Here is a 25707-nt window from a genome sequence, read left to right on the forward strand (position 1 = left end):
TGAAAAGGATAGCATCTCCTCCTCTCTTCTTTCATAGTCTCACTTCCTCTTTTCTCAGAAGTACAGACTGCAGCTAGCAGTTGCAAGCAGTTGCACCCCAGTTCCCCGAAGTTCTGGCTACTACCCTCCCATGTGCACCTCTGACAAAAAGGGACAGACACAGTCCTCGACACCTGCATGCAACAGCTACTCCATCATGCACGCACCTCCTGCATCACTGGTCTCCCCCGCATGCAGTCCTTCACTGCAGTATGTAGACACATACCCCCTTCTGCTGCTGAAGGCTGACCTTGAAGATGACCTTTTGTGTCCAGGAAAAATTATACATGCAATCACACATACATATATCCCCAGGCTCCTATTTTAATCAAGCCAGCTATGCACAGCAGGTGTATTGCTACCCTCCATCAGGAACAGCACTGCAACTCAACCATTGGGCAGATATGCACAACACACACTGGGTACTGATGCATCCTCCACCCATGAACACAGGCACATGCTGCCTCAGCTGGCAGGAGCACCAAACAAGCAAAACAAGCTGGCCATAATCTCATGGACCTCTACACCTGCGCATTTGTTTGTGGCAGTCAATGTTCAGCTATCCTAATCAGAGAAGTCCACCACAGATATATTGTGTCTGTGGACTTGGGTTCTCCCCCCCACCCCAGTCCAAACTTGTTTTTCTAGGCAAGGCAATAGTATAGGTGGAATGATGTTTGCTGCTGCTTTTATGCAAAGACCAAAATGTAACTCACTTCAGCTGCAGCACAACTCTATTGTAAATGTGATGTTTCCCATCAGACTGCTGACTCTCACCACCTGCCAAACATGAGCTGGTTTCCAAAGGCTGAATTCTGAGTCTCAGAGGCTAAATACTGGCTGTCAGTAGGAGCACTGCAGGAAGATGAATATCAAAATGTGTTCTTTACAGCTCCCATGTCTATGGCTTGGCTCACTAATATTTTCTGCCATAAGCAACCCTCATTTAGAATGTAATTTCACATCATGCACCACCATATACAAATGATATACCACAATCACAGAAAAAACAAAAGAGAAAACGCAATGGCCATAAATGCCATGGTCTTGTTACTGCAGGGTTCTTTCAGACCACAGTCCAATATTATTTTAAGTCTCCTGAGTAACTGGGTAGCCACAGACCACCCTGCTCCACAGACTCTTATTCGCATTTTTAGTATGATCCATGCCTTTCTTAATTTATCCAGCTATCTCCTAGAACTAGTCAATCTTTTCCTATTGCTCTTCTTTGCAACTTGAAACTTCATTTTGGCAATAAAGAAAATGTCCACAACTATGTGTGATACAGAGCTACAGCAGGAAACTGTTACTTCTTTTCTGCAGTCTAGATCTGCAGATGCATTTGGTTGGAGTTTGCAGCCATAACCACCTGGAAACCCACATCTATTTTAATACAGATTAGTCCAGTGATGTTTTGTTTCCTACTGAATGTATTTTTCCAAGATAGATGACCAAGCAGTTTTCAGCAGCATTACTTCATATCCTTAATTTTAACCTCCAAGCCTAATTTTTCTGTCCTGCTTAGTATCTGCAGTAAGAAAATACTCTGCCTTTCCGCCTTTAGGTTACTAATGAAAATATTCAATGAAATGAAACATTACAGCAGTCTCTTCAGGACTCCAATTTAATCCTGTTAGAAATTCAATAAACTCAAACTCATATATTCCCTTTGTTTTTCATCCATTCCAAGACAGTTCCTTTATTTCATTATTCTCCATGAAATCACTGCCACTTATACAAAGCAAAAGGTTTCAATCTGATAGAGTTCCACATGTCCACAGCACAAATGGAATGCAAAGAACACTCCATTTTTTTTTCCTCCTATGGAAAGAAGCTTAAACCAATATAAAAGCTTCCCACAAAGACCCAACTGTATCACATCTCCTGCATTCTGTCTCCAAGAGTAACCTCTGAGCTAAGCAAAGCAACATGAAGCATCTGTAGCTTATTCAGCCCAATGAAGGATTAGATCTTACCTTTTCTCCTCTTTCTCCCCTGCCATAGGCTCTGCCCTAGAAAGAAAGGAGGAGGAGAAAAGGTACATTTGATATCAAGGATGTCAAACTATGCTATAAATATATATGTTTTGATATATATGTGTATACACACACACTTCACATATATAGACATACAAGTTACAGGACAGCTAATTTAGGTTAAGTAGCATTCCTAGGCCATCATTTATTGATTAAAAAAAAATCAGTGATGAATTAAAATAGAGAACCCATCCCCAGTTCTCCCACTCCAGCCCCAGAAAAATGTCTTGTTCTCCATTCTGGATGGAGTCTAATATTATATTTCCAAAATCAAAGATGCCAACAACTGCTAATTAAATTGAATTTTAAACAGGGTTAAAGATGTTCTTGCCTAAAAACTCAGTCCGGCATTTGCATTAATTGCAACTGTGGAAAGCTGGATCTCATTCATCTACACCTTCTTTGCACCTTTCTTGTGTGCAACTGCCTTGTACTGCACCCATTCAATGTGCAGCTGTGCTGAAATCGAGTACATCCAAGTCACATATTTTAATTAAAAGGCCAATACTAAGCCAGTTATCAGCTGAATTCAGGATGAACCCATCTATTTCTCCCTCTCCAAGAAACACTGTTGCGCACTAGAAAGACCAACTTCTCCCTGGGAGAAGCCCAGCAAAGGGAGCTTATTCAACAAAGCATATGGCATCGTGAGAAAAGGCTCAGTGTACAGGAAAACACAACTACTTGGTTTTCCAGTTCTTTTTTCTTACTTACTGACTCTCCTTTTTCTCCTCGGAGCCCGGGAAGTCCTTGGCTGCCACTTTCTCCCTTGAAAGAGAAGAAAGAATGTTGATACCACTGAGATAATTCATTCCTCTTCTGACAGGCACGAAGATAACAGGTAAGACTTCCTCTTAGCCCTCCCCCTTGGCCTCACTTGAGAGCTGTTCCACATTAGTCTTTGTATTTTGTTATTAGCTTGTGGTTGACTTGTTTTCTTTGTGAAGTGGTGCAACAAGGCTTTGGCTGAGATCACGGACATTTCTGTTCCCGCTAGTCTCTATTAACAAGACTCCAGCTCCTACTAGGACAGGGTGGACTTCACCGCATTTATACTGACTTTAATGTCCAAGTTTTAAAATTGATTTTATACTTTTATTTTAAAATACTGCTAGAATCCCTCAGTGTGCACTAGCAAGGCAAAGAGCTCTTTCTTTTGGGGTACTTCAAAAGGCCTTGTTTTCTGTTAAACCAGAAAGGACTACCTGCACTGGAATGTGGCTTGCATAAGACCTGGAAAGTGCAAACCTAAAACATGGAAAAAACAAATCTGTAAATATTCAAGATTTAAGAGTTCTTTCTATACTTCCAGTTTCAAAAAAGATTCTCTTTTCATTCATGCTAGATTTTCATGATTGGCTGACTCCTAGCACAAATGTGCAACACATTCTCCCTACTTGTTCAAATGGAAGAGATGAGAACATGGGGAAAATGCAACTGAAAAATACATAAACTGTTATGGGGAGAGGAATGAAGATTGGAGAAGTAAATACATAGGGATGAAAAGAGAAGAATGGTTAAACAAAACCCAGCCAAAACTTTTTCCTCACTCAGTTCCTAGGAAAAAAAGAATAATTTGTGGGGCAGGAGGGGAAGGGATAGAGAGCCAAAGAAGATGGACTGTTTGCTAAATATCTATTAGCTACAGAGCTACAAGTTGCAGCCAAAATGGCAAATACAAAAAACATCTGCAAATCATTTTCACATACCAGCCTACAGTTGCAATACTGGAAGAGGGACCAGCTGAGGATATACCCACAACTAAAAACAATTTAAGGCTATCCTCAGCATTGCCAGCAGATCCTTCAATTCCTATGGCACCAGGAGCTGCTGGGGGGGGGGGGGGGGACAGAGTGCTCTGCCTATGTCCCCCTACACCTTGCTCCTTCCCAGTCCTACCCCAAAATGATTAGGACAGAAACAGACCATGCTGAGCTCCCCATCCATCAGTAACAAATACTACGTCACTCTTTGTACTTTCCTCACCTGTTTTTAACCTCCTACTGTCTTCTGTTTATATTGACTTTAAGTGCTTTGGACCTAGAACTTTTTGTTCGGTGTGGACACAATATCCAGCTGCAAGAGTCCCAGACCTGGAGCAGGACTCCTAAAGCACCACAGCAGCACTACATTCAATGACCCCTGCACTCCCCAGATCTCCCCCACATGCACTGCAGTAGGATTAATTTCATGGCTAAAGTCAGTTTGTCCTGATATATGCCCATAAGATGTATTTAGCTGTGCCAGATGCTCAACCTTTTGTCAGGATCACACTTCTTTGATGAAGACAGACTTTAAAAATTGCAGGCAAGATGAAGGTTTCTTTGCTTTCCCTTTGGCAAAAATGCTAAAGGTTAAAACTCTCACAGAGCAAGTGACACGTATGCAAAACTAATGTCACAGGCAATTCTAGTAGGCTGTGGCAAAGTCCATAAAAGAGACAGCTGTATAAAACCTTCTAGGTCCCGTAAGACCAGGCAAAACTCCTTTCTAATTTGAGGGAAAAAAGTGTATCCCACTAGAGTACATCTAATACAGTGGCCTTCACAAACTTCCCAAAGGCAGGTAAGCAAGATCATTTCTATGATTTGGATGGGAAGCAATTTTCTAGAGAAGCAGTTTTTCCTAAACTCAGAGCACAAATTGACAGCAGTGCTGGAACAGAGCAGAAGCTTGCCGACTCTGCCCAGAGCCCAACCAACTAGCACAGCTGCCTCCAAACAACACAGCAAGTGCAATGTGCATTAAAGGAAAATAAATTAGACTGGACTAAGTTGTCAGCATCTAATATTTATGAACAGGACCAGCTTCAGGTGCATTTGCCAATTCTTCCCAGGCTTTTTCCTGCTTCACTTTTCCCCAGTAGCTTCCTTTACTGTATCTCCTTCCGAAATGTATATGCCGTGTCACAACACATTACCCTCAGTTTGGCAGCATGGATGATTGAGGCAGAGGGGTTCATCTCTGGGGGATTTTCCTCTCTAATAACTGCAAGAGCTTCTATTTTGCCCTTGGTTTGGAGACTTAAATTAGATAGGAATAGAAACTTGTTATCTTCCCACACTGTATATACACTTGGAATGTTTTTGCAAGTCAGACACTACCATAGGAAGAGGTTGTCCAAACTTCACCTCTCCAAAAGAGGGGATATGTTATTGGAGCTCTGGATACCACAGCCTGTAGGCTAGTCTGTCTTCAACCCCAGAAAAATATAGGTGACTACCACAGCCACTCACAGGCCTTACAATTGATTTCCACCCCCACCCCCCAAAATAAAAAGTAGGCATTACTCCTCCCTTGAATAAAAAAACAGCAAGTCACCAGCTACTGCTAGTCTAGTGCAGGCAGAGAGAACCCACCTTTCCTGGACTAGAGAAGGAGCTTCATAGTCCTCCTTCCTTTACCAATCCCTCCAGAGATTTTCTTTTTTCCCCTAGTTGATCTGTGTCCTATTTGTATCTTCTGGTGGGACTCATTTCTCTGATGACTCTCACCAGCTGCATGCTATTTTTCTAATATAGCTGAACCAGCTGCTTTCCTAGATTCTGAGAGGGCCATATAGCCCCTTACAAGGTGTTTCTCAGTATCAGCCTGTAAAATATTCTTGGGCAATGCTCATGTGCCTACAGTCTACCCAAATATCCCTTGGGTCCCAATTATCTAGGGGTAGACTTCAACCTTGCAATTCACCCTAAATAAGAGCTACTTAGTAGTGACAATGTCTATAGCAAAAAGCATGATTTCTGACTCAGAGTCCTGATGTCACCCAGTTTCCACCTTTTTCTGATAATTTCTTTCCTTACTCATTGATTTACTCCCACCTCCCTGCCTAATCAGCTAATGCTTGGTCTTTTCTTATGTTGCACTTACTTCCTAGCATGTTTTAATCAAACCTCATGAGTTTAGTCAATAATTTATGATTTGAGTGTTTACTGAAGACTCAGCTCTCAGATTCATGTAACAAGTGAAAACCCTTATGTATTTTTTTAAGCCTTAAACAAAGTTTTATAACCCTCCTCATTACACACAATTTAAAAGACAACCCCTGAACCTTAGAAATGAGGAGACAAGATGAATGATCCTAAAATATATTACTAACATTTAAAAGCCCACAATGTAGAAGCCAATCTCAGTTTTGTGGGCACATAGTCTTTCAGTAATAAAGCACCAGCTGCTAGCAGTGGGGAGCTGCAAACAGCTCCTGCTTTCCTCCCAGTGGCCAGCATTTCAACCTGGGTAGCTCAGTAATGCTTCAAGGATAGGGAGGAGGGACAAGACATCAGTCCCTGCATGTGGAGTAGGGCCATGACAATCAGCAACAGCTATGTGAGAACTGCTATCAAGGGCTTAATATGTGGCTTAATCACAGCATCTTTGCTAGTCAGGAACCAAATCCATTACTTGCCTTATTTAGCAGATAGAGAAGCTAAATTGTTTGTCTCAAGTCATCAGCTGTTTGTGCCAAATCATTGTCAGAGCCTGGATTTAAACTGCATCCTCCCCAGCTCCTGGAGACTGGGGCACAGTCCTGCCTTGGCTTTATATAAGTCATGGACAACTAAAGCCAGGGGAAAGTCACACACAGATCGGCAGAGCCATGCAGTCACCCACCTGCAGTGGTGGGACAGCCACTTGCATTGGGATCTGTTATTTTAGCCACCTAAAGCACTCAGGAGCCAGAAACCACGTAGCTGTCCACATAGCCGCAGACCTGGACTATACATTGTGATTAGGTCTTAATTCTGCACTTGAAGACACACCATTACATATTGCATTAATGTGCTCAGCACTAGGCCATGTTATGCAATACAGACACCCTCGCCAGTGCATAGACCTTGTCACATCAACGAAAGGCAACAGAAGCTGCTGCACAGTGCTTTTATTATAACCATCATCGTCCTTCTGCAGCCTCCTCACAACAATCTCTCACAGTTCTGACGTTCTTCAAAATAGCCCCTCATTACTTACACTGTCACAGATTAAAATAGAAAGTTGCTATTTATATACACATGGAAGCATTAAAAAAAAAAAAAAATGCTTTCTGCAGTTCCAGGCAAGCATATCTCAGTGTTAATGGGCTCATGTTCATTGCTGCTAGCAAAAAACCATACCCCAAAACATGACTCCTCATAACCCCAAACTTCTCCCTGCAGATGAGGCAAGCTTTGTCAAAAAAAGCCAGTGCTGATGGTGTCTGACCTTCTAAGACCCAGAAACTTCTTGTCTCTCTTCCTACACTGTTTCACAATAAATGAGATTTTTGGGGGGAGGAGGTGGGGGGGGAATTATTCACCAAACAAATGTAAATGTAGTGATTGATGAGCCTTGACAGCATTTGCAGAAGTGTTTCAGATGTAAACAATTCTAAACCAAGACTGTTCCCCAATGTTCTTTTATCATACAACTGGTGAAACTGGGAAGCACTGAAATCACCAGCTTCCACCTCTCCAGCAGTGCTGTGTATCTCATTTTTCATCCAGTACTGCTGCTCTCCAAGTCGATTGTCCCCACAGCTCTAATTGTAACCAAGCACAGAAGGGAAATATGAGTTAAGTGCATGCATATGCATGTCAAAGACACTTACAAAATATGCATGATAATATAGAAACTGTGAAACTTGAGGTAGACATCACAACAACTCTCCTACCCTGTTTTCTAGGAAGAAACATACAGAGGAAAGTGGCCTTGACTTCAACTCATGACTGATCAGGCTAACACACTATGGCTAATTCTTTACCCTTGTCTCAGTTTTTGTACAAAGTGACTGGGAGGCTGCTAGCTAACCTACAGCTAACTAGTACTGCTGAACAAGGCACAGTACAGAAGCAGCTCGTGGGTTTCTAAGTGAAACATCAGGAAAGCTCTGCATGACCAAGTAAATAAAACTAGCTTGCAAAAAGGCCAATTTAGAAGTTCACAGGAAGAAGTTTCAGAACAGACTTATCCTAAAAGTGACAAATTTTCAACAGTGAAATGCAAAAGTGAGCTGAAAGAAAAACATATAAGTGGGATAAAGTCCCCTGCACTCTTCCAGGGTCATCCAAAACTATCTGAACTCAGGCATATGCTCAATTGACTAATTTCCTTAAACTCTTCAGCTTACTCAGCACCCAGAACTCTTATTTTTGTTATTAAATGGATCAGCTAGCACATACTACTGACCTTCTGACCTCTAGGACCTTCAGGACCAACTTGGCCTCTCTCCCCCTAAAGAAAAAAAAAACCACAATTAGTCAGATTGGTCTTCTCATCATATAACAAAGCAAGTGGCCCAAACCCATAGCCACTCAGGACAACAGAAAGTTTTTCTAGCCTCAATAGACAGCAAATTTAAAAAAAAAAAAAAAAAAACAAAAAACCCACATTCTCAAGAACAACTACAGCAAAGCTAGCCCTTCAGAAGTCCTAGCAATATATGCAAGCCCACTGTTTTTAAAAGCTATGAGATGTGGCTATATTTACCTCCAGAACCTCCTCCTACTTATTCTAACAAGGATGCACACACCTGAGGTGAAAAAAGCTAACCACACCATTTTCAAGGTTGCTTCCAGGACAATCAGCATGGCAAAAAACACGGAATTAGGTAAAAAGAAAACACCTGGGAAGACTGCCATTTCCTCCAGAGACATGCCACCTATGAATAACACAATGCCTGCCTCATACTATAGATTGCTTTACACTAATAGGTCTTTAAATGCTTCACAAACAAAAACAGCCCTTCTTATAACTCACTCATGTAGCATCATACCTCTCTTTCCATCTCATCCAGTAATTCTTAAAGAAAACACATTCATCTCAACTCTCACCTTTTCTCCAGCTGGACAGGAGCAATTGACAGTCTTGATGTGGCCAACTTGTTCATTGCCAACAGTGGGCTTCACTTCAAGGGGTGGTGCTTCCGTCAGGACCGTGACCTGGCACTACATCCAAACATTCAAGGTCATTATGAAGCCTTCAATGCTAGAAGCCCAGCTTTCTCTTCTACCCACTTTAGAGAAACCACATTGGCATTATTGGATAATGCACAGCTAAACATGTTGCACTGAGGAATGAAATTCAACAAAAGCCATTCATTCAAACAATAGGGAAAAAGATGGCAAAGTGAGCAATGAATCTTTTTAACCAGGATCTAGGGGAAAGGAAAGAAAGGAGGGTGGAAGTGTCTACTGAGAGCACAGAAAACTAAGCAGCAACTGGTACTGTTTTAGATCTTCCCAAATAAAGCAGTGGGAGACACGCTGAGTATTTCATGCTGAATTTCTGTTGTTCTATCATCACTTCAAGGTTTGTTTCCCCTGACAGCTTGACAAGGAAAAAGGACTTGGAAATTTCTAATTCCTCATACTCATCTCTTCAGTGTGGTCATCTTCTGGCACTACTGCACTACCAATTGTATACTTAGGACTCATTCACCATCATTATAAAAATGACAAACCCTCACTGTCACCTCCCCTGATTTGTGCAATATATTTCAATAAAGAGTGTTCATGTGAAAATGAATTAATAACAAGAAGAAGCTTACTGGTCCAGAGGGAATGTCACAGCAGGTTTCCAGCTCAGCATGTCGAGAATCACAGTAAATAACCATCCGCTGAAGATCAAACTAGAAGACAAAGTGAGACAATAGTCTTAGAGACAGTGAATTATTAAAGACTGCATCTCCTTTTGTTTGGCTACAAACAGTGCAGAGGAAGATAAATAAAAGCCAGATGGGGCCAGATTCATAGTGATTCTGTGAATGCTGTAGTCAGGATCTATTTCTCTGTACCAATAATGGACCAATATCTCAGCATGCTCCAAGAGTGCTGAGCTAATGAGACCCTGAACATGACTATTAAAATTCTGATGCAGCTTTTCATATAAATAAGGAAGAATGCTAACCTCTGTGTCCTAGCCAAATTCCTGTCTGAGAAGATATATTCTGCCCACCAATATTCTTTCTAAAACTTCATGGAGGCATAAGGTTTGTTTTTCTCCTGTTGTGCCCTGTGACCATTTACCCCTGTGTGAGAAATGCTCTTACCACCTTTAATATGAACATCCTATCTATTTTGTGCAGCTAAGAAAGACTACACAAGTCCCAAAACACCACACAATCATGCATTTTATAACTTCTGTACAGTTACAACAGGTTAACACTGCTATGAGACAATCCAGGTCCAACGTGCAGGTCTCAGCTTTCAGGTTAAGATCAACTGGAGCAGGAGTCATTTAATATCAGGTATATTTTCTGAAGAATTGAGACTGTATCATGACTCTTCTGAGTTAATGAGGTTTCTTTTTTCCCATCTGTCACTACCACATGTGAAAACCTTGACAGTGTCAAGATCAGACAGGAAAAGACCTTTACATGTGTAATTCAGTACTCAGTTTGATGGTATTTGTGGATGACTTTGTCTCTGGCTTTAACTATGACACCTTCTGGGACAAAACAAAAAGATCAGAAAGATTAAAGGGATTTCTCATTTTTAACCCCTATTACGGAAATATCAACACTCTTATATAAAATGACAGTACGTCTGGTATATGATGAGATGCCACTCTCTTAGCTACATAACGCATGTAACATTTCAGTAGGTGATGCTGCCTAAGAAAAGGGGCAATTATAATATCACGCTTAAAAAAAAAAACATTCAGCTGCTGCAAGCCCAGTGCTGAACATTACCCCAGCTCTAGTCAGCACACACTGTACTTACGTCAATGGGGACACTGTCATACAAGCGTTTGCCAATCACAGTCTTTCCTTGAATGTCGATATTTTCCCTGTCTTCAATAGGCAGCGTCTGCACCAGTCTGCAGTCTATGTAAAGGGTGACAGCCTCTGACTGAATGCTGAGGGCGATTTTGTGCCAGCTGCGATCAAACAGATCACTGACTCGAGCATTTCGAAAGACCACTCTCACAGCGTCCTTGGTGAGCCCTACGGCGTTGTACTCCACTGCCTTGTTCTCTCCGTCCAGTCGGATCGAGACCTGTGAACAGACAGAAATGACTTTGCTAATAAAGTGCACAGCCTCATCACCCTTTCTACTGCCTGCCTTCAGTCTCGACTGGTTCCCCAGCTCATACCCCCAAGCTGGGGTTGGTACAGGACATGGTAAGGAGATGTCCTGGCAAACAGCAGAGGACACAATTTCTGGTGATGTATATGAAGTCAAACTGGCAGCTTATACCTGCTCTAGTAAACGAGATGGGGCAGGGCACGCGCTTGGGCACAGACTCATGGCCATCCAAAGTCTTCCCTTGTGAGCACACTCCATGGCATGGTTTCAGCCCACACCATCTTGATGCCTCATAGGCAGTGCTTGGGCATGGCCGGGTGGTAGCATGCACCAGGGCCCTCTCCCAAAAGGGAGTATAGACAAAGCTGAGCCTGCTTTGGATCCCTCTAGCCCATGCAATTCTCCACCACTTCCCAGCAGGCTCTGTGCTCTTTAGTGACCCTCACAAGTCCGCACCCATCCCCTGGGGCATTCACACACCACTCGTTTCTTGGTGTGAAAACATTCTGCTGGGCTGTAACATTGCTCACACGGTATTTCAGATACTTTGAACCGAAAACCAAAACACACAATAATAATTATGCTTTAGGCCCAGAAGAGACCTAGGGCTGTGTTATGTAGTGTGGACACAGCCAGGTGTGCCACTTACCGACAGTGACAAAGAATGGTTCCTGGTCTAATTTGGTTAATTAGAAATAGAAGAGACGAGGCATAGGACTACAGAAGAGCTAGAAGGATTAAGATGGCCTCAACTGTCATTCTGACTACAATAATCAAGCATAACTCATGAGAAATGAAGTCCTAAGTGGTCACTCTCAAATAAAACATTTTTATACGGCAGTGAAAAGAAGTCCTTTTTAATCCTGTATTAAATACCATCACTCTACTTTGTCACTGCAGAACCCATATCTCACCTCTGCCTCTCTCTTTCTCCCTCTACCTGTCTCTCTTCACCCCCAAGCCATTCCTAACAACATCTTGCTACCTCCCCGCCATGTCACAAGCTCTGCAGCAGGCAGAAATTGGATGTTGAAGACATTACCCCTTAGCCCATCTACAAATTGACTCTTCTTTTACCAAAGTAACACAGCAGCAGGAAGTGGAGCACAGAGAGGAGACCATGCAACAAACAGTGCGTCGGCTAACTGCAGAGCTGGGAGAGGTCTGGCCACGCCGGCGCAGAGCTGGGTCTCACGTACCTAGCCCAGGGCAGGCTGCCTCCAGACCTGACCCAGCATCTACATGCAGCAGAGCACTGTGCTGTCTGGAAACGCCAGCTCAGATTAGCGTTAGCTCAGAAGTTTCCTCAGTCTGCAGGCCAGGCAGGTCTGCAGACAGGTAATGGCCAAAGTGCTACTGACTTTAAATGAAAAAAGGCTCATGAGGCTCTAGGACACTTCTGACACCACACTTTACAGCACTTTTGAAAATATTACTGAGAATCTTGAGTGCTTTTTTTCTCTTCAATCTAAGAGGTTCAAGTATTCAGCTGTCTCCATGAAATAGTCAGTTCACTAATATAATAATACATTTTAACTGTGCAGGATTAGGAATGTATGTAGCACAATAAATTATATTTCTTTTAGGAAAGCACAGCTGATAATTTATCAAAATATTTCTCAGATTAGCCTTTTACCATTGTCTGAGATTCGGTTAGCTAAGTCCTCAAACTGCACCCACCTTTCACGCAGTGAGTTCCCAGAGTCCTTCGGAGCATCACTCCCAAAGCAGCAATACTGCATAATATGACTAAGTCAGCTCATGCTGACAGCCCAGTTTAGAGTCATGGTAATGCTGTAAGCACCACGTTTGTACTAGGCATCAAAACATGGAGTCAGACTAAACCATCCTGCTCTCCAAACACACAGAAATCCTTACACTGCAGCATGCTGCGAACAATACTACATAGGAACAGAGAGACCTTTATTGCACTGCCATGGTATTTTCCTTCTGAGAACCTGAGGGTACTTTACAAATATTACTGGACCAAATTCTGCAACACACAGGACTCTTAGAGTTATAATAGTTGTAATAGATGTTGTGTTCACCTCCTAAATAGGAAACCCATACAGCCTCCCAGTAATATCTAAAAGTTTGTGCAAAAACTTGAAATAGCTCACTGCTCTCCTGTCTTGTGGTCTACCCAGGTGGATATCCTTCTCCAAACAGATGAAGTATTTTCTCTAAACAGACCTACATGAATAAAACAACTGAAATCTCAGAAAGTGTTTTTCAGAGCAAGGATGGCATATCTTCTCCACCCTTTCCAACTAACACATCTATCTGCATGCTGACAGCAAGCAAGGTCTAAGCAAACCTTCCTCCAGGGTTTGAATTAAAGGCAAAGGTCCTTCAGCACAAAGATTTGGAACAAAGTCAGGCAAAGGGATTTTTATTAGTCCACAAGGAAAAAGGAGTGGGAGGTTAAGGCAAGAAGGCTAGTTCATGCAATAAAAGGGAAAAAAGGCTGCTCTTGCTGGCTGCAAAGGGCCTCATACCTGTGGTATGCCGTACTTGTCAATAATTTGCCAAATATACCAGTCTTCTCTCCTGGAAGCCTTTCGGAATTTGAAGGTAGTTACAAAGGCATATTCATCAGGCAAACCTTGTGGGAACACATCCCTGGCACGGGGAGGGAAAAAGAAAGCAATGTAACAGGCTTAACAGTGAAGAGCAGAATTTCTAACAAAACTCTCTGAATGCCCCAGCAACATTTTTCAAAAGTATTGCATCATTCCTTAAAAACTCTGCTGTATCTGGAAGTCTGCAGAGAGATGAACATGAGCTTGCTCCTCCAAGGTGGCCCTGTCCATGAGGAGCCCTTCCCAGCTCCAGTGGTGAAGCTCTTGAGTTAAGTAAGAAATGCAGAAAATCTGAAATTTGGGATCCATCATGTCAAAAACTGGGTTTCAGCTGAGTTTCAATCCATGCTACCTGTAAATCATCCTGTTTCTTCTCTAGATGCACTGGAAATTTGTGACATCGGGCTGGCATATCTGAAACCCTCTGTGAATGTACCAAGTTGTAGCACTAAGTATTGTAATGTACCCTTTCCCAAACCAACACTATGCCTCACGCTTGCCCAAGGCAATGTTCCTTGGCTGATGGCCTGGGAGAACGGAAGAATCTTCTCAAATCACACTTTACAAACACATTCGGCAGAAATTTACTCAGTGTGACACTCCGATCCACGCTTACGTTTGCAGTAACCAAAAACAGCAGCTCGTTTGACTCAGCCCAATGTAAGAACATAACATAACAATGAGCATACGCGGTTGGACAGAACATATATCTAGCCCAATATCCCAGGGGTGTTTTGTCACTGGCCATAAGTGGACTGTTCCATAAGTGGAACAAACATATTCCCCCAGCCTCCAGCTCTTTATGATCCAGGAGTCAAATTGAGAGGCAACTAAACTAGCTATGTTCATAACTTTCTATGGTTTTCTCTTGCATGGACTTCTCCATTCTCCCCTTGAACTCAAGTAAACTTGTTGCATCCGCAACATCCTTTGGCAAGGAACTAATAAAGAACAAAACAATGAAGACAGATTTTCTTATGGAACACCTGACATAGTCCATCGCTATCTAATTGGCATAGTTAACTCAGAGGCACACAAAAGTAGAGGCCTCTACTGGAGTTTAAAACAAACTCATTCTGCAAAATTTCCAAAATACTTTGTTTTGCATTTACAGCAAAGATTCAAAGCCATTCTTATTTAATGTCAAAATAATCAGTCATTTTTTTCATTTGTGCTTGGAATTTCCTGTCTTCTCAACCAAGTTAATAAATCAGATTACTACTGTGGTTTATACCACATACATTATATAAATACAAATATGTAAATATATATATGCACACACCACATATATACCACATGTATATAAAACACCCACAAAGGCTACACACCATTATATGCTGGTCTTCCAGCATATACTGGACATAGGTGCTCTCTGAATTCTTCCAACACAAGAGAAATCTGAACCAGGCTCCCACTAGCTCCTTCACAAAATTGTTCGCTTAGGCAATCAGACAAGGCGCTGTCACTTCTTGGTGCTAGATATTCACAAATTATCCCTCCCCTGGTCACAGATGCACCGCATGCCAGCATCCCTCTCTCCTGTGGCACACAAAATAGCCAGACACTCTCTACCTTCATGACAAAAGAGGCCTGCTGGTTGTCACTCTGTGACACTGCTGCCATGGAGAATACGACCGGCATGATTGTGGCAGTGAAAGCCACCAAGAAAGACTAGGGGAACTTTGGCAAGAGGAAGCCAAGTTGGTCACATCAGTCCTCCCACCAGGGCACCCAGCCACATCTCCTTAACCTTTGACGTCTCTTAGCGCCAAGTTCCTTTTGAAAGGCTGCCTGGATTCATACACTCTTTTTGTCTAAATTTGAGAAGAAGGGCATGTCTGGGCTTCTAAAGTCGCTGACAGACTGGGCTGTCTTCCTCCACTCCTTCAAGAAAATTCAGCATTGCTGAAGGCGGCAATGTCAATGGTTAGAAAGACTTTACTTATGACTCCCTCCTCTTGAATAAAAAGCATGGACTTTTCTACATGAGTGCTAGCAGTGGGGGGGATTTCTCCGTGACTCAGCTCCTAAAACACTGCCATTTCAGCATACATGCCTAGTGCATTTATCTTCACTCACTCACTCCTCACCACGTATCTTCACAGTCACAGCTTCTTTTGCAAGCAGCAGTCACCTCAGGTCTCCCTCTGATCATCTCCTCCCCTCCTGTTCCTCCCTGCTGGCTGGCTCATCTTATTTTCAGGCTTCGCCCCTTCTTCTCTTGCTTCCATGCTGCCTTTCCTTCTCCATCTGTCAGTCTGAGAGCCCTCTTGCTGCAACCTCTTTCCACCCCACTTGCAGTTCGGAGCCCTAAATCATTCTGATGGCTGAAGTGCCCTTTCTGGCAGCTGGGAACAGCAGGAAGCAATCTAGTTTCACTGTGTTTAATGAGTTCACCCTCCGCCCAGTCCTTTATGATCCTGACTTGCATTTTGGGCACAGCCAGCCACATTCATTTACTTCTTCGAGCTGCACGCCACCAACAACTCCAAGCTCCTACTTAATGAAAGCCAGTCGGAGCAATGTTTCCACGGTTAATCCAGTGGTGGAACAAGGTAGCAGAGTGACAGTGCTGGGGATGCTTAACTGTCCTCTCGATCCGTAGCACATTTGCTATTGTCCCATCAACAGCAGCAGGGCACATACTATCGATGCTGCCTTTTGCTAATACTTTTTCGGCTCTGGACATGCAGATATGCTTCATTCCAAGTATGAATTAAAGGCAGTGGCATTAGTGCTGTGCTAAGCAGGGAGGTATAGGAGCATGTGCTTAAGTCAGTCCCTTGTCTTGATGTCAAGGCTGGCCTCTGTGCTAAGACAGCCTGTGTAGCTCTCCAGATATCTCTGAGTTGGGAACAGGAACACCATCACACAAGCTCAAATTCAGAAAAGGCTTTTGGATGTTTAACGCCCACAGAAATAACTGGTAGTTAAGCACCTAAATATCCTTGTGGGTCTGGCCACAGCTCATCACACAGAGGCTGACAAATTGCCCATCACGTAGATTTAAACTGATAGAAAGCTATAATGACCTATTACCTGTCACCCTCAACTGATTTTTAAAGGTGCTGAAGAACTGGCTGCAAGTTCCACAGAGAAAGACTTTGAGCCAAAAGCAAATCTAAAGACATTCTTGTTGCTCTGAAGATACGATAAAAGCTGTTTCTGAAGTCCTTGGCCACTGCATCTTTTGTGGAGCTGCATTACCACATAAATAACAACAGCTCTGTTTATGAGTTTTCATTTATTTCCTTGCCAAAAACTGATCTCCATCTAGAGCCTCAGCTGTACTCAGGAACCCAAGGGGAGGAATTGTTATACTCAGAAATGTTTTACTTCCCTCCGTTCACCCAAGGCTGAAATGAGCTGATAGTCCATGTTATGGAGCTTTGTTGGGTGTCTGGTAGCTACAGGGAGCTCTCTGCTGGCTCCTCAGTCTATAACTGACAACAGGATGGATTGCAGAAGAACCCAAAACAAGAGAAACCCCCAAGAGCTGCAGGTTAGTCTCAGAGTTAATTAACCTAACCCCAAGGTCAGGCCAGTCACAACTTCTACATACAAAAAACGGTAATGAGCAGGCAGGAAACTCTCTTAGCCACTGCCCCTTGCCAGGATACAGCCTTCTTCTTACATGCTTTTGTTTGGCCTAAGAGCCTACATCTCTAATAAGCAGCATGAGATCCTTCATCTGTAATAATAATACAGTGGAGAAAAATAATATTGTCCATTCTCATTTCAGTTATTGAATATAACAACCATTAATAGGATGCCTGAATTTGATGAGGAAGGGACAAAATTAATAAGAAACAAAAATGCAGAAGCAAAGGGAAAATCCCTATTGGCTTGTCACTGATTCTATACGTGACCGTTTTCAAAGCAGCTAAAAGCCGCTAATAGTCAATGTCATTCATAATGTCTGTGAAACAAGGCTGGAGAAAGCCAGTTCATTTCCCTATGAACCACATCACCAGAGGTTCTTAGAATGATAGGGAAAAATAAAAAAGCTAGGAAGGACTTCAGGACATTTCCCTTCAAAGTCCTGCTGCAACACAGAATCAACCCTGCACATACATCCTTGGCAGACATTTGTTTGATCTCAACTTCAAAAACCTCAGTGCTAGATATCAACAACCTCTCTAGGGAATTTTTTCTAGTGTTTCACTATCCTTAGCAATACAGAATGCTTCCCAAAGTCTATCCTAAATTGCCACTGCTGCAGTTTAAGCCTCCTAAGACAACTTTTCTCACAGTGAATTATGAGAACAAATTCCTCTCCCTCTTTACTATGGTATTTGCTCTCCCTTCAGTCTTTTATTCTCTAAAAGTCTAATAAAACCTTCAGTCAAGCTTATTCTCCTCCTTCTGAAGAAGGAGATTCAATGCCTATCTATCCTACTATATAATGGTGAAGGCTAATTGCCTAGCCATGAGCACAGTTCAGCTAAACTCTCCCTTCCTAAGCAGAGAGATCACACCCAAACTGCTGACTGGGAGTAGTCTCTGGCACACTGTATGCTCCACACCAGGCCCAGGCATCACTTGGGACTGCACTGGTTGGCATCAGACAAAACTAACTTGACGTGAGCACGCTAACAACTGAAGCGTACAAACAACTGGGGTCTGGTGCTGAGGCCTATGAACTCCCCCTGTTTAGTTTGCTAGCAGAGAAATAGCCTAGGAGGAACTCCTTAGACAGGCTCCATATATGCATTCTCCTACTTAATTCATAGCAGATGTGGACCTACATGTTTCTTCTTCCACAGTACAGAGCAACCCACATGACAGCTCCTCGGGCAGTTGAGGTCATGAGATCGGAGAGGGGCCACAACAAAGCCTTCAGGTGGGACAACTACCCTCACCACCTCCTCGGAGCTTGGAGTCCTGTGTCTCATTCCAAACTTCAGCACAATATCTTGGTCTTTTTCCAACTCTGGCAACACAGAAAACTTTGGGAAGGGTCACAGACCAAGCCTGCCAGCTGCATCTGGCCTGGGGAGGAGAGGGAGAAAGGGAAAGACTGGGCTGGCAGAGAATGGGAGAGGGTACAGTACAGAACCGCAAATGTTTGAGCTGAAATGAGGAGCAGGGAAGGATTCAGCAGTTCTGAATTAAACAGGTTTCCTATTCAGTCTCTGGGGTTTTTGGCAGCTCTAGGTAGAATTTTCTTCTCTGTGGAGCAGACCAAATCATTAGACCAAGGCAGGACCTCATGGGGAAACTCAAGGCTCAACTGAAGTGAAAGACAGGTTGAGGTCAGGAGCCAGAGTCTCCAGACCAGCGCTCCAAGATATACACACTCAAGAACAAAAAAGGCTCAGGGAAGACAACACTGTCCCAAAACAAAGAGCAAATAGATCATGACTAGAGGTCAGGCCAAGTATCAGGAAGTTCTCAGAGGTGGAAGCTGGAATGAGGACCGAGCCAGGCCAGGACCAAGTCAGGCAACCTGGTGAAGAGAAGATCTAGGAGTGGACATGACAGGACAAAGGCTCTAGAGTCAGAACTAGGATAAACAGATGGAAACAAAGAGCAAACAGATCATGACTAGAGGTCAGGCCAAGTATCAGGAAGTTCTCAGAGGTGGAAGCTGGAATGAGGACCGAGCTAGGCCAGGACCAAGTCAGGCAACCTGATGAAGAGAAGATCTAGGAGTGGACATGACAGGACAAAGGCTCTAGAGTCAGAACTAGGATAAACAGATGAAAGAGATACCAGGATGATGAGGCAGAAGCCAGGCAGTAACCAAGACAACAGTGGACAGAAACAAGCCCAAGGACCCAACAAAAATCTGGAGCACAGCTGTGGACATGGAGGAGCTGAGAGAAAATGGTAGGACAGCTTCACTTATCTGAGGAGTGAGGAAAAGTGCCAGCCAGCTTTATAGGCCTGCCCTCAGCTACCTAGCAAGACCTATCAGTCTCTCAGTTACTGGGACACTCATTTGGGCCACTTTCCTGGCTGTTGTGTTTGCCAGTTTGTAAGTGTAGGCTCCAGATGAGAGGACAAATAGGCATATTTCCTGGGCCACTAAACTGGCACTCTGTACAAGTACTAGTGCTTATATAAAACCATACAAATCCTCTGAATGGATAATAAAGTACATTAAACATATTACTCTGTTAATGATTTTGTATCTAATTACGAGATGTTGCTATCGGTTGTTAAACATTGCTTTAGGTTATCTGCAAGAAAGTACAGATGTTTTTGTTTTGTTTATTATTTCAGTTATCAGTTTTGTGCAGCTTTATATGATTTCATTTTCTGTGAGCAATGGCCGTCTATGCATCATCACAGGATCCTGACATCCAAAAAGTGGAATGGACCAAATATACAGTCACCTTCCATGAGTAACACATCCATTTAAGTTTATTTCCAAATCACAGGTGTAGGGAAGTTAAGATATAAGAAGTTGAAAACAGAAAGTTTCTTTTTTAATTCCATATTTCACTTTACCATTTAAAAGAAAGCTTAGTCATTTCAGTTTACTAATTCAGTATGTTTTAATTCTAATTGTCCTTGGCAACAAAATATTTTCCAGCATCAACAATTAAATGGATGCAACCTGAGCAGAAGAAAAGCCATTACAGCTGGTTGGTCTGCTTTTCCTTCCTCAGTCTTTCTGGGAAAACAACAATAGCAATAACAACAAAGTACTTCAAGTCTTAATTTCGAAAAGGAATGCAAAAGGACAGCTCACTATTATCCATGCTAACTTCTTCTAGTGATTAATTACTTTCATTGTTAAAAATGCTTGCCTTTCTTCCATGCTGGTTTTTGTCTGTCGTTAACAGGTAGCTACTGACTTTTAGTTTACAGCTGTTCATCACACTTAAGTGATGATTAAATTTTGATTTCCCATCAGTTCTTATAAACTGTGATCACCTCAGTTGTCAACCTCTTCCTAATTTATCTGACTACGCAGAGCTTTTTGAGTCTCTCACTATTAGCCACGTTTCCAGATTCTTTAACCTTTCATACACTCCATTCTTATCTACTGAATTATGGACACAAGGACCGGATGCAGTATTACAGCAGTAGTGACAGAGTTCCCTGATATCAAAGAAGTCTGCTCGTAAGTATGACAGTTCTTGCTTATATACCCAAGGACTGCACTAGTCCTATTTACCACCGTATCCCGCAGAGCTCAGATTCATCACTCCCAGATTTTTTTAAGCACCAACTGGACCTCTCTACCTCAAGGGCTTCTTCCTACATAGTCCTGGTGATAATCCTCTCCAGCGATAAAGCGCACTACCACTAGCTATTACAAGCCATGCCAAGCAGGAGTTGTGCCCAAAGGCTGCTGTGAGCAAAACATCGGTTTTTTTCCTCTCACTACACACCCCAGTTTCTATATCCTTCTTATCAGGAACAAGGTGTCTCTAGTTTGCTGGCCTTCTCCCAGATCATGAATTTACTTACCCTGAGACTTGACATCATTTATGGACTTTAGAGCAAACAGTTTTCCTTTCAATATATCATATTTCTACTTTTTTTTTCCTAAAGACTGTGTGCTTATATGGAGAAGGAGATGGAGGAGAGAAGGGCAAATCAATCCAGCTCAGCTCCAGGATGAAAGAATATTGTGAAATCAAGCAAATGCAAATCACAGCACAATTTGAAAGATGTAGCAAGCTCAGTAAAAGAGCCAAAACAGAATAAAATATAACAGCCCTCATCCATAAGAAGGAAAAGAATTACTATTGATTTTTTAAGCTGAAGTTCAAAACCACCACAGTGAAATTTACTGCAAAAATGTTAATGATGACAATTCAATCTATCGCTCGTGATTACTCAGTGAAATTATGCACTCACTCTTTTCAAGGCTAATGCTAGCAGGATTCAAATGACAACTTGAAGAGAAACTGTTCTGATAGACTAAGACACAGCTGGCAGCCTCAGGTTACAAAGGACCGAATCCATGTTGACACAGGATTGACAATTGCTCATTCTTTTAGGAGGCCAAAAAAACGGTATTAGCAGAATGATAACAACTTCTAGTAGGAACTGGTCTCTTGTGATTAGCAAATATGTATTTCAATGGGAGTGCTACCAAATATTCCTTTTAGAGGCCTTTTAGGTACTTCTCCCTAAGTTTTTTTGTGAATGTCTTAATATTGCTCTTCAAAACAACTGAGATGCACTGAAACTAGCTGATTCACTGACCGGGATGGAAAGCGGAGTTAGTTCACAGGCACCTTGTCTGAATGATGCCAGAAGAACTGAAAGAGTTGATCAAAACTGCACAATATGTGTGTGTTAGCTGTGGTGACACACGTACTGGATAACTACTTCAAGGTGAACCTAAAGGAACTAAATAATAGAGGCCAGAAAATAGAGCCAGATCAGAGGCTCGGATGAAAATAAAATGCAAGGCCAGGTACTCACTCAGTTTTCTGAACGATGGGGAAGCTTCCAAGTCGCACGTAGGAGCTCTGAATTCCACTTTCTTTCATTCCAAAAATTTGTTTCACACTGAACGAATCCATCAGGTCAAATCCTGTCCATAACAACAGCACAAATATGAGACATTGATCAGGCTGCGATACAAAAACTAGAGCAGCGTGGCACGTCTTCCACTGTACTTAGGTAGTTATCTCAGCCCACAGACACAGCTCTTCAGGGATTAACCTTGTTCGTGTCAGGAAAAGCCAGAACAAAATTCTAACATGGTCTAATCTGCTCCATCCAAAACCACAAAACCAAGCATAAAGACAAACTGTAACAGACCCTGGAGAGATCAGAATAGAGTTCCCCAGACATCAATGATAATTTTTGTTTGCATTGCTGTGGCACCTTGAAAATAACTGCGCAGCTATGCCTATGGATGCTCAGATAAGGTAGAGAAAGAGAGCACAGGTGAAGACTGAAACATTTACCGAAAATACCCGGTCCAAGACACTTCTCTACATACAATCTTCATACCATCTTAATTCTATTTATACGTAGCCCAATCTATTCATTATTACCATCAGCTCGGTGGCAAACACTTCTGTCAAGCTCACCCCATTCTGACAGGGCTTGTTAGCTAAAGTGCACACCATGCAAATGGGCCGATGGAGCTCCAGCGTCGATGTGGACCCAGCCGCAGATCATCCATGTTTTGGTGACACAAAGTCCCAGCTGCTGAACCCTGCCAGGGCCAGCTGGAGGGTACCCATGCTGCGTCCCTGAACTTCTCCAGCTGCAGGATGCCCACTACTGCACAACTGCAACTGTCATGCTTTGAGGTCCAAACGGGCTCCATGGGATGTACATCCAAATCAGTAAGTACACCCAGAACCAGATACACTGTGGATTTAGGAGCAAAGACACTATAAAAGCCAGGCTGAGCATGACTGAACACAGAACCTGTGTTTTTCTTTTTTTTTGCACTATTCCAGTCTCTGCTCCCCCTCACACACACATCATTATACATATTAACTCCTGTAGATGTAAATATAGCCCATAAAATTGATGATAATAGAATAGTTTATTCTGGGAAATTGATTTTAAACTAGGACAGTGGTTTTAACTTTGTTCAGTTAGTGATCTCCTAAAACTCTTCTTGAGTAGGTACAAATTGTTTTGTGGTAAACTTAGGTCTTAAGACAGGAATCTTGCTTTTCTCAGTTGCCTCTGTGAACCTCTTACAACTTGCAGGCTGAAAGCCATTGCACAGCTTGAAAACCACAGCAACAGGAAAAGGTGTCCATCTAATGGTATCCTTTTTTTAATTTATAAGAATAAATAAGTGCAAAAAAGACCTGTGTGGGCCAGCCCTGAGACAAAGCAAGATGTGACAGCAGAGGGCAAATAAAACATAAACTTCCATCATGGAGCTTTTTCTAAAGAAATCGCTTTTCTGAAGAAATAGCTCTTTCTGAGGAAATACAGTCTTAATTGTTTGCAAAGACAGAAATGGTTGCCTGGTGCCAAGTTCAGGCCTTTTGTATTACAGTAACTTTCCCGGCTGTCAAAAGCTTTTCCCTCCCGACCACTTTATTTTCAGCTATTACTGGACATTCAGGAGGGCAAATAGGGTGGTTAAGGCACCCCAGGGCCTCATGGCTCCACCTCGTAATGACCTCTGCAACAACTGTAGTGATGCACCGGTCTGACATAGGGTAATCAGCTGTGATTGCATCCATAAATTGCTCCAAATAGACGCTACCAGAACATGAAAGCTCCCTGCTGGCTATCTTATAAAAAGCAGTATGACCTGTCCATATAAGCTCTCCCGCAACTCATTTCAGCATGCAATACATATTTTTCATCTACACCAGCCACAGAAATGTGAGGAAGGCACTTGAGTGTTACTGGTGAGATGAGCCCACAGTGACTGGCAAGGAGGCTTGTTATCCGCTCTCAAGAGCTGATAATTTGTGAACAGAGAAGGCTGGAAAGCTGCCCAAGCCGCAGCGCAGCGTCCCGCCAACGGACTCCTCAAGCCATGGAGAATTGCTCAGCTACACAGGTACAAATTACAGCGACAAAAACTTCCTTCTCAGCATTCCCATCATTAGCTCAGACCCCAAACGTACGCTGATCTTTGAGAACTCAAGCCACTGTTCTCATCATGAGCAACTGTAAGGGTGTTCAGACAAATCGAGTCAGGTTAGCCAATCTTTTTTGCTGAAACTTCCAAACAACATGCAGTTTAGAGAGCCTAAATAACACAGTGAAACATAAGCAACGCTATCAAAATTCTTCTGCAAGCAGAACTTGCAATATTAAGAACACTTTGCACTCACAAAGCACACAGGTAAATCACAGCAGAATCTTTCTTACTCCGACTATGGATCAGTGAATTGCAAATTTCTTGATATACTTTTAATTAACAATCAATGAGGGCTGTTCTTTGAAAAGTTCAAGCGCTATGTAAGTCCACAGAAACATTAAGCCCTAGATGTATCAGAGCACACACCCAAAACCAGCAAGTACTTCTGCCTTACTCAATTCATGACTTCATCCAGTGCCAAATACAGATATTGCCTCCACTGTCCTTAGAGGGAGTTATGAAACAAACTAATTCATGTTCATAGAGCACTTAAGATGGGTCTCTTCTGGCTAAATGTCAGTTCTGTAGGCAGGATAATCATACAGACTCTCATTCACTTAGTCATACAGAATTGAATATAAGCGTTTCTAGGGAGACATTCATCTTGCACTGAAAGAAATGCCAAAAGTCCGTGTGCCTCTCCATTGACATAAAGAGAGCATAAGATGCCCAGGCAGTATGTCAAAGCTCACCTAGTAAAGGTCTAAAGTTAGGTGAGATGACTCCTACTCTCAGATATTCTATTGCCAACCAAAGCCCATGAGACACTGTACAATTCAGCTGCAGAAGGATTTCAGTGGCATTACAATAAATATGGCATCAGTCCATAGTGCAGACAATGAAGAACTGTTTGTTAAGGATGAGATGCGTCTCACCTAATTTTATCTGTCTAAAAATGAGATGTCTGATGTAAGCGGGTTGCTTCAGTTCCTTTGTTGGTCCAGAGAAAGACTAGAGCCTCTAGGAAGACAATTCATCACATCTATCTTGAACCTATCTAAGGACAGGCCAAAACACTATTTGGCAGTGCCTATCTCTTTCTGAAAGGGAGCTGAGAAGGACATTAATTTTCAGACTTCTAAAGTTAGGTGAGATAAATTCTACTTTTAGGGAATGCTGTGCATGTTGTGCACTGAATGAGGCAGAAGTCAAGAGGAAAAAAATGATAAATAATCACACATAACTTAAATTTACATTGTTTCAGTTGCATTCAGGATTGAATAAAGGTTGCAGATTTTTAAATTCAGAATAGCAATATCTTAATTTTACTACCCTGTCCATTGTAAGTATCTCTTTAAAGAGATACCATCCCATTTCTGCGTGGGAGAAGAAACAAACAGACCCAAAATACTGTCATTTGAGTTGAGAAATTAACCAGTGCACACTGTCCAAGTGGGACAGGAAAGAAGACACATAAGGTAAATTCCAAATGAATTTGTGCTTGCATGTAATCTCTAAGATTATTTCAGCTAAAGGAGAAAAATATACATTTCTTTTTTAATTTT

At 42.4% G+C, this 25707-nt stretch overlaps 1 protein-coding gene across 1 annotated transcript in view; it reads right to left on the reverse strand.

Annotated features, from left to right (window-relative positions):
• COL22A1 (collagen type XXII alpha 1 chain) overlaps positions 1-25707 on the reverse strand; it is a 236601-nt gene that overhangs the window by 124384 nt on the left and 86510 nt on the right. Inside the window, exons 5-12 of the mRNA XM_026113713.2 lie at positions 22051-22162; positions 13576-13699; positions 10772-11047; positions 9598-9678; positions 8882-8995; positions 8238-8282; positions 2790-2843; positions 2016-2051 (exon numbers count right to left, since the gene is read on the reverse strand). Coding sequence (XP_025969498.2) covers positions 2016-2051; positions 2790-2843; positions 8238-8282; positions 8882-8995; positions 9598-9678; positions 10772-11047; positions 13576-13699; positions 22051-22162 — 842 coding nt within the window. The remainder of the gene's footprint in view (positions 1-2015; positions 2052-2789; positions 2844-8237; positions 8283-8881; positions 8996-9597; positions 9679-10771; positions 11048-13575; positions 13700-22050; positions 22163-25707) is intronic.

This window comes from Dromaius novaehollandiae, chromosome 2, assembly GCF_036370855.1.
Source record: "Dromaius novaehollandiae isolate bDroNov1 chromosome 2, bDroNov1.hap1, whole genome shotgun sequence".
Lineage (NCBI taxonomy): Eukaryota > Metazoa > Chordata > Aves > Casuariiformes > Dromaiidae > Dromaius > Dromaius novaehollandiae.